Source organism: Camelus ferus, chromosome 8 (assembly GCF_009834535.1).
Source record: "Camelus ferus isolate YT-003-E chromosome 8, BCGSAC_Cfer_1.0, whole genome shotgun sequence".
In the NCBI taxonomy this organism is placed as follows: domain Eukaryota; kingdom Metazoa; phylum Chordata; class Mammalia; order Artiodactyla; family Camelidae; genus Camelus; species Camelus ferus.
Genome location: NC_045703.1, coordinates 17,676,161 through 17,692,980, shown reverse-complemented (window position 1 = coordinate 17,692,980; position 16,820 = coordinate 17,676,161). Strand labels below are relative to the sequence as shown.

Below are 16,820 nucleotides of genomic sequence, written 5' to 3'. Positions count from 1 at the left end.
AGTTATAACTGAAATAAAAAACTCACTGGAGAGAACAGAGAAAAGAATCAGTGAAGATAAAACAAGGGTAGGGGAGGTTTCCATACTTCATCTGAACTGGTAAAATGTAGTTGACAGCAGTATTTTGATAACTACTTATGTGTTGTTAAACAGTAGGTGAACAAACAGGTGCAGTCATAAACTACAGCGAAATCAAATGGAATTCTAAAACTTGTTCAGGTGACCCACAAGAAGATTGGAAAAAAGTAAGGGAAGAGCAGAACTAACAGAAAAAATGATAGGAATAATTAAAGCCATACAATGTGTTTTCCAACCACAGTGAAGTGAAACTAGAAATTAGTAACAGAAAAATCTCCAAACATGTGATAACTCAACAATATGCTTTTAAATAATCCATGAATAAGGGAAGTCTTATGGGAAATAAAAAATAAATAAATTGAACTCAGTGAAATTGCATACATACAATTTGTGGGATGCAGCTAAAGCAGTGCAGGGAAATTTAGAACACTAAATTAAACACTAGTACATTAGAAAAGGAAAAGTCTCAAATCAATAATCCAAGCTCTTTCCTGAAGAACCTAGAAAAAGAAGAATGAAATTAGCCTAAAGTGAGCAGAAGAAAGGAAATAAAGGTAAATCAATGAAACTGAAAGCAAAAAAAAAAGAGATAATCCATAAGACCAAAAGCTGATTCTTTGAAAAGATCAGTAACATTGACAAACCTCTACTAAGATTTTGAAGTTAAAAAGAGAAAAGACACAAATTGCTAATATCAGGAATACAACAGGAGAGATCACTTACAGACCCTGTAGATAGCAAAAGGGTAATAAAGGAATACTGCAGATACCTCTCTACACATAGGAATCTGACACCTTAAATGAACCAGTTCTCAAAGGACAAACTACCACAACTCACCCAATATGAAGTATTATTTGAATAACCCTATAACTAGTAAGAAAACTTGGCTTGTAAATAAAAGCTTTCAAGAAAGAAAACTCTAAGCCCTGGTGTCTTCACTGGAAAATTCTACCAAATGTTTAAAGAATTAATACAAATTCTACATAGTCTTTTCCACAAGATAACACTTCTACACTCATTCTATGAAGCCAGTATTATTCTGATATCAAAACCAGACGAAAACAGTACAAAGGGAGAAAATGCAAAAATTCTTAATAAAATATCAGCAAATAGAATTCAGCAGTGTATAGAAATGATTTTGTACCCTAACCAAGTGAGTTTTTCCCTCAGGGATATAAGGCTGATCGAGCATTCAAAAAATCAGTGTAATTCAGACTAAAGGGTAAAAATCACATGATCATATCGAAGCAGAAAAGGCGTTTGACAAAAATTCAATACTTAACTTGCTTTGAGAATGTACGTGTTGGATATGATATCATATGGTAGTCATGGTGGCCACAGGAGTAAACAAGAATGAGTCTTGGAAGGAAGAAGTTTATGATACTCACAGGTCCCAGAGAGGGTTTCACCAAATGCCACTTAGGGTCACAGAGGAAACACAAGTTTTTAGTCAGGTTGCAGAAGATGGGAGCAAAGTAAAAGCTTAGGCCAGACTCTATTGAGGTTGCCATGAGACAGGCAAGGCAGGGCATAGTAAACAGTTTAAGATTGGCTACTTTGAATAACTCCAGTGGGCATTGTCTGTAGTCATCTGATACCTGACACTGGGATGATTAAGGGCATGATTGGTTTGCATATGCAAGATATGTTCCCAACACAACCCTTTGCTATCTCTAAGAATTACCTAGACCTTGGGAGGGGGCAGTTTCCCGTTAGGTCTGTACAGCCCTCGAAGTGCCAGAGTATAAGGAATATAGAAAATAAGAAAATGCAGTTAATATAGTCAGCCTGTGATGAATGAAGGCCAAATAGACAAGTACATAATCTAAGAAAACAGAACACCATTAGTGATAAAAACAAACTCTTAAGAAAACCAGGAATAAAGGGGAACTTCCATAACTTGATAAAGAACATCTGTTTAAGCATGATGTAAGCTGTAGGTTTTTAATCATGACAAACTGAATGCTTACCCTCTAAGACTGGGAATGAAGCAAAGATATCGGTTCTTACCACTGTTATTCAAATAGCCAATACAATAAGGCAAGAAAGGAAATAAAAGGCATTGCAGATTATTAAGAAAGAAATAAAACTGTCTCTATTTGTAAAAGGCAATAATACTGTGTGCTTTATGGTCAAACATATTTGATCATAATTTAAACTTGATAGTGCAAAGTCAAGTTATATTTCAAAAACTATAGTTACATACTCTGGGGCTTTGGAAGAGGTATAGTAGTATTTGTTCCTATTAAAAGATACCATATTTAGATCACATTATACTATTCTATATACTATTCTGTTGCTTTTTTTCTCCTTCCATTTGTCTGTTTTTAATTGCTTCTAATTTGTTGCTTTATTTTATACACAATTTACTAGGTGGAGACTTTGAGTTTTTGCACTTCTCTGTGGAATGAAGTGCAAAAGGCTTTGTGACAGATACTTACATTGATAATTCTTGATTACTGCAAAGTTTCCAATTGTAGTAATTATAGTACTGAAGTTGAGGTTACTAGAACTCAGGCCTCTCCATAAGTAAGATGTTAGCATATCTTCATTGTTTCTATCTCCTAATTTTAAAGTTACTATTACGTTTCAATGAATCAGCAGCCTTTAGAATTTATGGGTGTGTAAAGTTGGGGGTGTTTAACTTCAAACTTGTAGAGCTGAGTTTTTTTCAATATTCTTTTCATCTCCTTTTTCCAACACAACTCTGCTTCTTTCCAAAGGGAAAAAAGCAGAACTTACAGGTTCTTGAATAAGAAAAATCCTGTGTTGATTGCAATAAAATGTAGAGAGCATGAAAAAAATAAGAATTACTAAAAAAAAAAAAAGGAGCCTTAATGAGGGAAGCAAGGTATGATTATTAATAGTTCTAGGACTTGTAGTCATCACAGAAATTGTATGTGAATCCCTGTTATGAGAAGTAATACTTTGTGGTAGTAATTATAATAATAATAATGTGACCCGTTTTCCCTCTTTTAGGACTACAGAGACATCATTGACACGCCAATGGATTTTGCTACTGTTAGAGAGACTTTAGAGGCTGGGAATTATGAGTCACCAATGGAGTTATGTAAAGATGTCAGACTTATTTTTAGTAATTCCAAAGCATATACACCAAGCAAAAGATCAAGGGTATATAATTACACTGTTTACTTTTTATATTTAAGTTAAATAAATGAAATTAGTAGAAAAGTAGGGTGACTACGTACATTCTGCTTTTATTTAAAATTAAGAGCGAAATTGGCTAACTTTTTAGGTTCTTAATGGTATTCTAGTAGAAAAAAGAATTTGCATCTTTCTGCTTTATTTCTTCTGTGAAATTACATAACACTGATGTCACTAATGTTTGGGAATGGTTACTTTTTTTGAAGTAGTGTAGTTGAATGCATATCACATACATACTGTCCTAGTATGTATTAGAGCTACCTGTGCTTGACTTTTCCAGCTGTTTTCTGTGTTAGTGGGAAGGAGTATTTTTGTGAATGATTCATAAAAATGAGTCAAATTGTGAATATCATTTACCTTTCTTTGGCCAAATACAAAAATAATATAAGTGTAATAATGCTTAATGCAAAAATAATTTAATTGTAATAATGCTTCAGTTTTAGTCTTTGTCAGAGGAGATTGGGAAAAAGCAATGTTTTAAATTCTGAAAACTTTTTACTAGAAAAATATTTAAATGTTAATATTTACTGAATAGGCATTTCCTTTGAAGGATAATTTGAACAGGTTTTTTTTTTTCCCCTCTCTCCATAGATTTACAGCATGAGTCTGCGCCTCTCTGCTTTCTTTGAAGAACACATTAGTTCAGTTTTATCAGATTATAAATCTGCCCTTCGTTTTCATAAAAGAAATACAATAACCAAAAGGAGGAAGAAAAGAAACAGAAGCAGCTCTGTTTCCAGTAGTGCTGCATCAAGGTATTTGATTTCTTTTAAATATCATCAACTGATCTATAACTTTGTCATCTAAATGATAGAACTTGGTGGTTTTTAATACTTCCTTTACTATTCCCTATATTGCAGAATGATATATTTGACATGCAAGCTCCTATGATGTGGAGGATTTTTAATCTTTTAACTAAAGCTATACTAGTGTAAGTGCTTAAATTCAAATGCTAAATCTGTACAGTAAAACAGCATTTTAGGATAGTGATGGCATCACGCTTTCTGTCATATAACTATAGCATTTACAGCGATCCTTCACTAAATATTCACTTTTCAAAGGCTCACAACCATATGAAATCTACTACAAATCTCATATTTTAACATATGTCATAATAGTACAAATATTGAATCCAACAGTGTTATAAAACTTTTATTCATCAATGTAGAACTATAAGAATGACAATGATACTGTTTTATTTACAGCCCAGAAAGGAAAAAAAGGATCTTAAAACCCCAGCTAAAGTCAGATATCGCTACCTCTCCATTCTCTGTGCCTACACGATCAATACCGCCAAGGCACAATGCTGCTCAGATAAATGGTAAAACGGAATCCAGTTCTGTCGTTCGAACTAGAAGTAATCGAGTGATTGTAGATCCAGTTACCACTGAGCAACCATCTACTTCTTCAGCAGCAAAGACATTTATTTCGAAAGCTAATACATCTGCAATGCCAGGAAAAACAAGTAAGAATCAGCTGCAGTTTCTAAATTGTAGTATATGTGACTTCTTAAATGTGTTTACTTTGACAAATGAAATATACTGGATTTTAGTAAATTCCAGTAGACAGCGTTGGTTTTGCTTCTATTGGTTTTGGGTTTTTTTGTTTGTTTGTTTTTTAACTTTTTTGGTAAAGAAGGTACTGAGGTTTAGTAATATCAGTATAGAATAATGCTTGAAAACGGCAACTCTGATCCAAACTGTCTGAATTTAAATCCTACTACCCAGACTTCCTAGCTGTTTGCCAAGACTTGCCTTCATAACCTTGTAGTGACTGCACAGCCTCTGAAAGGTCTGAAACTACTAAGAGTTTCTTACTTGTGTATGCCTTTGTCGTTTTTGAAAGTAGATTTGTTATGGAAGCTGTAAGCACACCCCAGGTTCTGTCCTATAGGCTAATTCAAGGAATTCACGTTAGAAGTAATCCCAACCTTCTTGCTATTGTAACGTTAAATAATTTAACTCTTCCAGATTTTAATCTTTTGTGTGTATGTGTTTTAGTTCTAGAGAATTCTGTGAAACATTCCAAAACTTTGAATACTCTTTCAAGTCCTGGTCAATCCAATTTTAGTCATGGCACTAGGAATAATTCTTCAAAAGAAAACATGGAAAAGGAAAAGCCAGCCAAACGTAAAATGAAGTCATCTGTGCTCTCAAAGACATCTACTCTCTCCAAGTCGTCAACTGTCATTGAGCAAGGTAAGGTGTTGTCTGTATCTTGCAAGCTACAGTAGATCTTACAAATGATACTTCCATTGGAGATAGCGTTTATATCCACCTTTTAGGTTGCTCCTTTAAAAGTCACATGTTCTTTATTAGTTGATAAATTTAGTGAGACATCTTTTGATTTGCAGTTTTGTGCCAAAAGCAAACTGTATTGCTATTAAATTTTAAAAGCCAAGAGAAACTTGCTGTGTAGAAATAAAAGCATATTCTAAAATGAAAGGCTTTTAATGATAATTTGTTTTTAAATTCATTAAAAAAAAAACCTAAAACACTGTATCTGAGAAGTTTGAATAAGTTGAATTTAGTTAATCCAATGTAGCACTTTTTTAGAAAAAATTTTGTTTTTACATCACAAAATTCAATACACTGACCTTTAAATAATAATTCATCAGGATTGTCTATAGCCAGACATCTATTCAAGTATGCAAGTATCATGGCTTCTTGGCAGCAGAGAGCTCAAGAATAAGCATTTTGTGTCATGACTTCAAAAGTGTGCCTAGACCATTTCCTTTTCAGTATTCCCACCAGAAACCTCTCACACTTTTAATTTTTCCACTGAAATGTCCTCATTTTGATTAATGACGTTGGGATCTATCCACCTTTATAAGCCTAAAATCAGGGAGTCATCCCAGCCTTCTCTTCAGCAACCAAATCTGCTTGTTTCTTTCTGCCTCCTTACATCTCTAAAGTCCATTTCCTCCCTCCATTCTCACCTCCATGTACTGTTCTAGTGTCCTAACTGGTCTCCCTGCCTTACTTCTCAACCCTTCCTTACCTGGTCCATCTGCCACGTTGCAGCAAAGTGACCTTTCTGACAGTGTGCACACAGACACACAAAGAGAAATAAAATCCTTCCCTGCCTTTCAAATCATACATGGAATCAGATTTCATTGTTTTTGCTTATTATACAAGACTCCTTCCTCATTGCTTGGCTGTTGTCTAATATTCCAGTTTTTCTTCTCTTTCTCCTCTTTATCCCTTTTATGTCCCAGCCATCCTAAACCACTTGGAAATCCCTAAATATTGTTGTCCTTTTCTTCCATCTTTGGAATTTCTTTTTTCCTCCCAGTTTTCTGTTCCCTTTCAAGTCTCACTTTGGAGTGTTCTCCAAGAAGCTTTCTCCTGGGTTCTTTAGACATAATCAAGCACTTCTTTATGTTCCCAGAACACTGCTCATCGCCTTTTCTGGCCCTCATAATGGTGATAGAAAAATGCTTCTTTACATGGTCTGTCTCCAGTAGAATATGAACTCGTGTTTGTTCATTTTTAAATTGCCTGTATTTACTGTAGTCTGTACTTAGTGTATAGTGGACAATAAGTATTTGAATAAATAAGCAAATGACTTTGTATATAGGTTTTACATTTTTATATTTGCTTCCTTTCTGAACTGAATTCAAAGTTTTGGATAGTATATTGGCCTTGATTCTGTCAGTCCTGAATCCTAGAGAAATGAAATGTATGTAGAATATTGGTTCTAGCATTACAATAAGGAAGGTCTAATAACCAATCTGATTTATAGTTTTTGAGTATTACAAATATACAAGAATACCAGTACAGTATAGAAATACAGTAAGCTACTACATAACTAACGACTTAACACAAAAATATTGGCACCTGAATTAACTATTAAAAACAAGAGCAGTGTTGTGCAATTGACATATAATACAAGCCACATAATGTAATTTTAAATTTTCTAGTAGCTACGTGTAGTAACAGCAAACAGGTGAAATTGTAAATTTTAATAATATATTGTATTTAAACCATTATGCCCAAAATATTACCATTTTAACATGTAATCAGTATTTGAAAATGTACTCTGCTTCAATATTCACATTTAAATTTAATTAAAAATTCAGTTCCTCAGTTACATAGTTACATTTCCCGTGCTCAGTAGCCACATGGTTAGTGGTTACCTCATTGGATAGTACAGGTCTAGATCAGTGACTTTAGAAACTTTAAGCTCTTGAATTCCTTTTTAAAAGAGCTACATTGGTTCTTGACCATTTAGGATTATACACTGCTTTGTAAAGTTGACAAAACCTGTAGTATTTTCCCCTGAAAATACACATAAGCATATCTACACAAAATTTGGACCATTTCAAGGAGTTCGTGGAGTCTTCGAAGCCAATTTGCAGAACTTTTATAGGGTACATGAACGGGATATTGTCAGTAGTCTTAATATAAAACAAATAGAAAGATATACAGACTCTTAGAGAATCTTCAAGCAGTTTAAGTGTAATTGCTTGATAGAAAATACTTAGATACTTCATGCAAACGCACACACATTACTCCCCTCTGCCCATCGTTAGGGAAAATCACGTCTAAGAAAATCATTTGAACTGTGGGATCAGGAAATGAGGGCTTTGCTTTCTTCCTGTGCTAGTGAGTGTCTCGACTGTTATTTCTTGAAATTTATGAAGTACTGTACAATTCAAACTCATGACAAAAATTACCATTTTGAAGACGCATTCTCTTTAACAGCTGTTTTCATCTCTTTATGGATTTCCTTTAAAATACTGCATTTCAGATCACCCACCACAACCAAATAAAAAACTTCAGAATTTTGGAAGAAAAAAAGTTAGTAGTAGTACATGTTTGTCGTCTCTTTCCGTCATCTGAAAGGGAAATAGCATTTTTTTAACCATAGAAAGGCAGAAGGCAGTTTATCATGATCTCTAGATCACACAGATTTAGACTTTTTTTTTTTTTTTAAGGAGGAGAATAGGAAAGGAGTTTATAGGTAATGCTGCCATGGACAACAGCAGGCCACACAGACAAGAGGTGCCTGTGTGAGCCCAGATTTAGAATTTGATTTCCAGTATTTTTATTTTTTAATACAGCTTAGTGGCCTTTATCTTGGAGTTTGTTACAGTGGGATTTTTAATCCTGATAATAGTGGCGCAGAGTGAATTTGATCGATACATGTAGTCAGTATTGCTTATGATTATAAATCAGTCATTTGCCATTCAATTACATAAGAAGATAGGAATGTTCCAAAAACAGCCTATGAAGAAAACTGCCATTTAGTTGTTTTTTTAACCTTCTTTTTAAAATTCTGAGAACATAGTCTGTGATCAAGAGTTCTACTCTTGTAGAAAGGATAGATGAAGAATGTCAAAGCCATGGTAGTGTTTATGGAGAATAACTGATACGAATTATCCCAGCAGATGTATTCTGAAACCTCTTGCATAGGAGTTACTAGGAGATGAGATCCTTTTTACTTCTGAGGAAAATAGAGAAATATTTAGTCTATAGACTCTTATCTGATACCAGCTTATGATCAGCATATCCAAAAGAGCATCAAATAAGAGGTAGAATCATTCCAGTCTTGATAGTCCCTTTTTCCTCCATCCCTAATAGAAAAAGTGATTAAAGGAGAGTAGAGGGGAATGATACACTTATTTATTCAGATTACCAAGGGTAAAAGGTCATGGATTTTACATGGAGATTATTTTCCATATTGAGCTGCTTAAAGGTAACATTCTGTATTAAAGAGGTAAACAATAAAATGCTTTTTGGTTAGTAAGTGCCATACAAGTAAACAGGGTCATTTTGTGTCGTGAAAACAATGCTTATACATTAGGATGTGTAGTAGAGGTAGTAGGAATAAGAAACCTTGGCTAATCCCTGCTTCATCATATTTACAGTATTACCTTAGACAAGTCATTTATTTGCCCTGAGTTTCATTTCCCTCATGTCATCAATGACTTCATTAAGGATCTTTCTCATCTGTGAGTTTTAAGTAGAAAATAAATAATAACATTAAACTATTAGCCTTCTGTCAGTTCTTTTTCTCATATTAGTAAAAAAGCAAATAGGATTATGTCATTATGCATAGCAGTGGCCCTACTGACTAGTTTGAGGGTCAGATAAAAAAGCAGTTCCATATGTTAAGTGCGCTCTTGTTCCCTTCCAGCAGACTGTAAGAACAATGCTTTTGTACCAGGAAGCATTCAAGTAAATGGCCATGGAGGGCAGCCGTCTAAACTTGTGAAGAGGGGGCCGGGAAGGAAACCTAAGGTGGAAGTTACTATCAGTAGTGGTGAAGTTATACACAAGAAGAGGGGTAGAAAGCCCAAAAAGCTGCAGTATGCAAAGCCTGAAGATTCGGAGCAAAATAGTGTGCATCCTATCAGAGATGAAGTAGTTCCTTCTTCAACCTGCAATTTTCTTTCTGAAACTAATATTGTAAAGGAGGATTTGTTACAGAAAAAGAGTCGTGGAGGCAGAAAACCCAAAAGGAAGATGAAGACACAAAAACTAGACTCAGATCTCATAGTTCCTACAAGTGTTAAAATGCTAAGGAGAAGTAACCGAAAAAAGACAGATGATCCCATGGATGAGGAAGAAGAGTTTGAGGAACTTAAAGGCTCTGAACCTCACATGAGAACTCGAAACCAAGGTCGAAGGACAGCCTTCTATAATGAGGACGACTCCGAAGAGGAGCAAAGGCAGCTGTTGTTTGAAGACACTTCTTTGACTTTTGGAACTTCTAGTAGAGGACGAGTCCGAAAGTTGACTGAAAAAGCAAAAGCTAATTTAATTGGTTGGTAACTTGCACCAAAATATTTTACTTCAAAATCTATAAAGCAGGTACAGTTAAGGAATATGTAGAACTAAGGCTTCTGCTTCCTTGCTGCTATGGTGGATTAGGGAATGTTATGATTTGATTTGCAAAAAAACAAACTTACAAGACACTTCACTTCTTTAAATGAATATATATATATATAAATATATACATATATATTTTAAATGTTTGCTATTTATTGCCCTTAGATAGGTTATGCATTTCAACATTCATTTAATTTACTGTTGAAAACAAAAGAAGTTGAGGCTCTATAATGAATTCCCAATTTATTTCTGGAAAAGGCAGTTCTGCTACACTCTCATGGAGCATAACATTTCTAGTGATAGAGCATTTCATGTTAAAATGGATTATTTTTGACCAAGCCAGGTACATTTCTGTTGATACAGAAGTCATGCCCCTAGGAGGACAGATGTTACCAGAGTAGCAGTAAATTAAGAAATGTGTTTCCTCTAAAGATACATACAAAACTCCCACCATTTGATACCTTAAAAAGCTTAATTTTAATTACAGAATGTTCATCTACAAAGAATCTAGAGGAGGCTTTTGCTGTATTCCATTTCTGCCAAACTTAAGAGAAAATGTACTGATGGAAAGGAAACATATCCACATTGGAAAACATTTGACTGTCTAATTTTTCAGACCTTGATTCTTATATCAATCACTCAATCTCTGTTTATTGTGCCAAAGACTGAGAATCAGTGCAGTGGAAAGCCTGTTTTTGACTGTCAGGACAGCATACACTTTTCAATATTGGAAAGGCTATATATTATTCTAAAGAGCAAGTTATTAAAGAGTTATGCTGGGTTGTATCTTTTTTGGTACTAATAGTAGAAAATAATGCACTGGTGGGTCCTTTGACAGAGATGTTTTAGAGAAAATGTTTAAGTGGTTAAAGGATTCAAGGAAAATACAGGAAAAAGGTATGGGATTTGATGTTTACTTGTTAATCTGGATTAATGTCATTTCTAAATCTTAGACATATCTAATAGGCTAAAATGACTTACAAAGAAATGTGTCTGTGTGTGTATGTGTATATATTGATAAATGGGTATAATTAAATATATATACAAACACATACTTATATACTATTACCCAGGTATAAATTCTTTTTTCAGGATTTTTTAGATAGTGGTAGAATAAAAATAATTTTAAAATGTCATACTTTATAGTTTAATTTTAAGGGGAAGATTGGTTATTTTCAATTATTAAAGGTTAAAATAGGCCAAATCACTTTTTATGCAATCATGTTTTATACAGTGGTCTCATTGCACATTGTGTTTTTTCTGCACTTTTTACGGTATCCTTATCACGCTGGTATGTCAATATACACCCTAAAGAGAAATTCCATTTAATGATTGTGCCTTGTATTCTATTATTTTTTGCATCATTAGTAAAATTAAGTTGTCTATTGTAAATGATAACTATATGACTTAGGAGAATGTATTGCTATATGTACTGCTATGGAAAAGGAAAGCAGTTATTTATTTGTTTATGGTACAGTTAGTTATTTTATACCTTAAAAACCAACATAAATACCATTTCTATTGTTTAAAGATTATTGTCCATTTTTTAAAAAGTTTAAAGAATGTAGTATTTTCTGAGGACTGGTATGGTACAAAAATGTAACCAAAATTTTCAGATACTACATTTTTAAAAAGCGAGGATGGGGGGAAAAATATGTATCAGCATGACCCTGATGTAGAAAATAAAGTCTTTAACTGGACCTTGGCAAAATACATTACAGAATTATTTCCTTACGTATTTCTGGTAGGAATAAACGTTAGTTGTCATTTGATTGTCTTGAAGAATGGAAAAGTGACACATTTGGGCTTTTTAGATCATTTTTAACTAAATTTGTACAGAAATCCTCCTGTGAAATTAAGTAAACCATTTTCCAGATCTTAACTGGATTGCTGTGATTTTGCAGTTGAAAAATAATTTCAAAATTTTCAGGTTTTTTGTATATTTATTTTTTTCTAACAAATATATTTAACTATATAATTAAAATTCAGTAGTTAAACTCTTCATAATGCAGAAATGGATGGCTTGGTTGTATAGTAAAAGGAGTCTCTCGGTTACACCATTACTGAAAATAGTGTGTATGTTTGAAATTTAAGTCATTAAAGTAATTTGTTGCTTTTGAAGGCAATCTATTTGAAATACGTGATTTCCTGATGTTATCTGCATTGTGCTAGAAAAAATAAGACTATAAAGTCCATTTTTGTAAAAAATATGTACAGTTTTGAGGTGTGTACAGAAAAAGCATACAGTCTTTAAGAGTGGAATATACCTCTAGTATGGTGTATGAATTCTAACTCTTGAGCAAAGAAATGAGTATTTACCATCTTACCTGCAGCAAGTAAATGTATTATTCCTGTTCTAAAGACACTGTATATGTATGACCTTATTTGGATATTATTAGACACTGGTTTCTTAATAAGGCAAAAATGACTTGGATCAGATTCTTTGTAATTGAAACACCTAAAAATCTATTAGTAATAACCAGATATATCTAGGTTTTATATTTTTATGATTTAGCTTCCATACATTGGAAAAGTTGAATTGAGAAACTTAAGTCATCACCATAGTTTTGACCACTTGGAAAATAGGTTCTTTGAGACAGTACACCACATATGTACTGCTTATAGGTCAAAAGGAAATGTTGGCAGTTGTCTTAGGTGAGCAATAAAAAAATTTCGTGAAAGTTTCAGAAATAAAACTTGTGACATATGAAAAAATGTAAAACAATGTATTTTCAAGTACCCTAACCCTAATAACCCTAATATTCTCTCCCTCCACCCCAACATTCTCAAGTCCCAATCAAATCTTAAAAATTATAAAATGTTGCAAATTAGCCGTTTAAACAGTTCAGTCTAATTACAATCTCATAACTCTGGGCAATAGACATATACCTTCTTAAAGTTTTTTTCTTTGCAATCTGCATTGGACTATTTTCTGTGCGTATTTATGAACTAAAGACTTGCTGGCTTCACTATCATTGTTTCTAATATTGCACAGCATCCCCACATATTCGAAGACTATTTGATAGCATTGTAACAAAACTATCTTCCTCCTTAAATTTAATTAGACTAATTGTATAGCATATTTGTGAGCTTGTTTAGGTCACATTTGAGACATGAAGTTTGGCTGAAATCTAGTATCCCTTGGAAATGAATTACGTAAGTTACACTGACAGCAAAGAGCTCCTTGTGCAGCATGTACAGTAACATCTAGGACTGTCCCTCATCTGCAGTGCAGTAGATCAGTCAGGCATCTTAACGAAGTATTCAGATAACATTTTTAGCATATATGATACTATCAACATTTACACATTTTGAAGTATGATTTATAATGTAAATTAGTTCCTCTAGTTTATAGTGTTTACTTTTAAATTCTAGCATTCCATTTTATACATGCAAACACACCTACATCTCTCTCCGAAGGCAACTGGAAGCAGTTTTGATTTTCTATTTTCTACCTAATGAAAACAAATTGTTACTCTGAATGTTTTTGTTCACCTGAAATTTATTTTTGACTAGGTTGAAAGGACCAAGATACTTGAGTGTTTAAAGGGCTGTAAGTGTTCTCCTCATATGCAGGAAATAAATGATTTTAAAAGTCATAATAGGGGAAGTACTTTCATGTTCGGTGAATTACCCCCCTATTTAGTATTTTTTATAGGTTGAAAGTGGTTAAATTTAGGTGACAATTTAATTTTCCTATTGAAATTGGAAAATACATCTTTTCCTCACTTCCCTCTTTGCACTTCCCCTCAATCAAATTTCCAACTGATTTGAACTAAACTAATACTGCATTTACTAAGAAGCTGTGTTCTTAATTATATTGAGCTGAGCACTCCAGATGTAAAGTCATTTTGTACTATGTACAACACCCAAGAAGAGGTCACACTAAGTCAGAAGACTGTAAGTACTGCTTTTGACACTCCAGATATAAACCCTGTACACACTGTAGTAAAATAATTAGAAAATATTATGAGCTATAATATATATATATATATTATTTTTAGTTTTGATAGCTCTGTGTTGAAATACTTTTTTAATGCAGATAAAATCATCAGGAAATTAACCTTATATGGCACAAACCAAATACATAATAGTGGGTGGCTATGAGTTTCTACATTTAAGGAGCTAAGAAAATAGGTTTGAGGTGATACATAGTACACACACCTAAGATGCAGATGCACACATGCTCATTGTAAGATTGTGCGTGTTGATTGATCACAATGAAAAGCTACAAATTGAGACAAAATACAAAGTTACATTTTTGGACCATATTAAAACTGCAAGATGTGGTCTTACTAAAGATCTTTTAGAAAACTGTTAAATCCTGTCACACGATATTTAGACGTGTAGAATGTAGCTCAATTTTTAAGAAGTAACTGACCTAGAGGGTTAAAGTTGAAACTGACACATTTTCAAATTAAAATTATGCTTATTTTGTACAGAAAACAATGTTAAACACAAGCAAATCTGTTGTATGTAATTAACAGTTTAAAAACAAAATTATTTAGCTTTATTGAGGTTTTTGTTTTTTTTTTTCTTTCTGGAAACCTGGAGTATTATGTTATAAACAGCAGTCTCACACCAGAATAGCAGTGCCCTTTCTTTTTGTACATATTGATTGGACCTTTCTTTACTGTTACGTGGACACTTTCTATGTTAGTTTTGATGCATAATTCTTTGAATCCTTTTATACAAACTAGAATGTATGTGTAAGAATTCCTGTCCCTGCAATGTAGTAACTACAAACTTATTTTTAAATAAATAGAAAACTTGTTTTTCTAAGCTATTTTGTAGAGCCTCATGATTTCTTTTTTATTTTTTGTAACACAGCACTCAGCACATAACTTCAGAAGGCACTTTACCAAAGAAGCTGTTATGTAAAATGCTGGTTCATTAATGTTTCCAATGCCCTGTCTACTTAGCAAAATGTTAAAATATACTAGCTAATTAAAGGATTGTGGGTACCCTAATGTAATTTAATTCCAAAATAGCCAAAGATTAAAAATAAGTCATTTGCTTTTCAATGTGTATACTTAAAACTGTATGGATTTATTACTATGCATAAGTTACTGTACTGGGTATAATATCAGACTTTTTGTAAAGAGATTTATTTCAAAGGAACAGTTCAACAGTTCACGTAAGTGTTTTCTCAAAAATGTGAAGTGAAGTTTATGGGAAAAGTAGATGGAGGAATGATGAAGACTTTTTGCTTGTTAAGCAGTTACACAAAATGAGATTCATAAAGCTAGTGCTGCTTTTCTAGAAATGTGTTCAGATTGGCATACATTTTTATTGACATCCCAAGAGTCTAAATTTTACTTTTTTATTCTTTTATATATTTTTATTCATTTATTTTTATTGGTAGGGAAAGGTAGTTAGTTTAATTTACTTACAGAGAAGGTACTGGGGATTGAACCCAGGACCTTTTGTATGCTAAGCATGTGCTCTACCACTTGAGCTATACCCTCCCCTGAACAAGAGTCCAAATTTTAGTATAGAGTACATAAGGCTATAATAAATGGCAATTCCAATTAAGCACATGAGATGATTTGTGAATTTGGGCTATTAAGATCATTTTTCCTTAAGAAACTTTGTTTAAATGACTTTGTATAAAATAAATTTCTAAGTTGACAAAATCAGATAAACATTCCCAGCAGCCTTTTTCTTTCTAAAGTATGCTGATTCTAATGCCTAGGTTATACTTAGGAGGACCAGCTAAGAAAAAAATTATTTTTAGCAACCAGTTTTTACTGGTTTCTCTTTTGTAGTAACATTAACTATGTTCTAGGCTAAGCTTCTCCATTAAGACCAATAAGATTAAAAACCAAAGCTCAAAATTTCTGTTCTTTGCAATATAGTATCTTGTGTTCGTAATCTTTTTGCATTTAACACATGTAACACATTTACCATATGTTGATTACCCTTTTTGGTTTTGTTTGGGGGAAAAAATAGAAATTATTCAAGAAAGTACCTTTCTGCGTGATTCATTAGACATGCTGACAACACAGTGTAACTGGCTGAACTGGGCTTGGAGTTGAGTCATTTCATCTCTGAGCTTCATTTTCCTCATCTGTAAAGTAAAAAAAAAAATTTGATAATCTGCAAGGTCCAATTTAATTCAAATAGCTTATGATTATTTCTCATATGCATATAGTCTTCTGTACTCAAGGCTCAATCTTGGCTTTTCTATTTAATCCCCAAATAAAATATCCCATTTAATGTAGCTTCCAGGCAACCTGTGTCTTATAGCCATGATCTCATTGTAATGAGAGCTTTCGAACCCTGAGTTTTAAGTGTCCTGTTGCAACACACTATAAATTGTGCGTTGAGTTGAAATATTTGCTTTCTAATAATAAAAAGTACTACAGTTGGTGGGAATGTAGTTTGGTGCAGCCATTATGGGAAACAGTATGGAGATTCCTCAAAAAACTAAAAATAGACTTACCATATGATCCAGCAATCCCACTCTTGGGCATATATCCAGAGGAAGCTCTAATTCAAAAAGATACAAGCACTCCAATATTCATAGAGTACCTTTTACAATAGCCAAGACATGGAAGCAACCTAAATGTCCATCAACAGGTGACTAGATAAAGAAGTTGTGCTATATATATGCAATGAAATACTATTCATCCATAAAAAAGAATAAAATAATACCACTTGCAGCAACTGGATGGACCTGGAGATCGTCATACCGAGTGAAGGAAGCCAGAAAGAAAGAAAAATGCCATATATCACTTT

General features: G+C 33.3%; 1 protein-coding gene across 3 annotated transcripts in view; it reads left to right on the top strand.

Annotated features, from left to right (window-relative positions):
• PHIP (pleckstrin homology domain interacting protein) overlaps positions 1-14,861 on the top strand; it is a 125,846-nt gene extending 110,985 nt beyond the window's left edge. For 2 of the 3 annotated variants that reach the window (XM_032484501.1, XM_032484499.1), the window contains exons 36-40: positions 3,058-3,210; positions 3,835-3,998; positions 4,449-4,708; positions 5,244-5,441; positions 9,385-14,861. In XM_032484501.1, coding sequence (XP_032340392.1) covers positions 3,058-3,210; positions 3,835-3,998; positions 4,449-4,708; positions 5,244-5,441; positions 9,385-10,022 — 1,413 coding nt within the window. In that variant the 3' untranslated portion in view covers positions 10,023-14,861. The remainder of the gene's footprint in view (positions 1-3,057; positions 3,211-3,834; positions 3,999-4,448; positions 4,709-5,243; positions 5,442-9,384) is intronic. The other variant, XM_032484500.1, reaches the window with a different exon arrangement.
• The last annotated feature ends 1,959 nt before the right edge of the window (positions 14,862-16,820 follow it).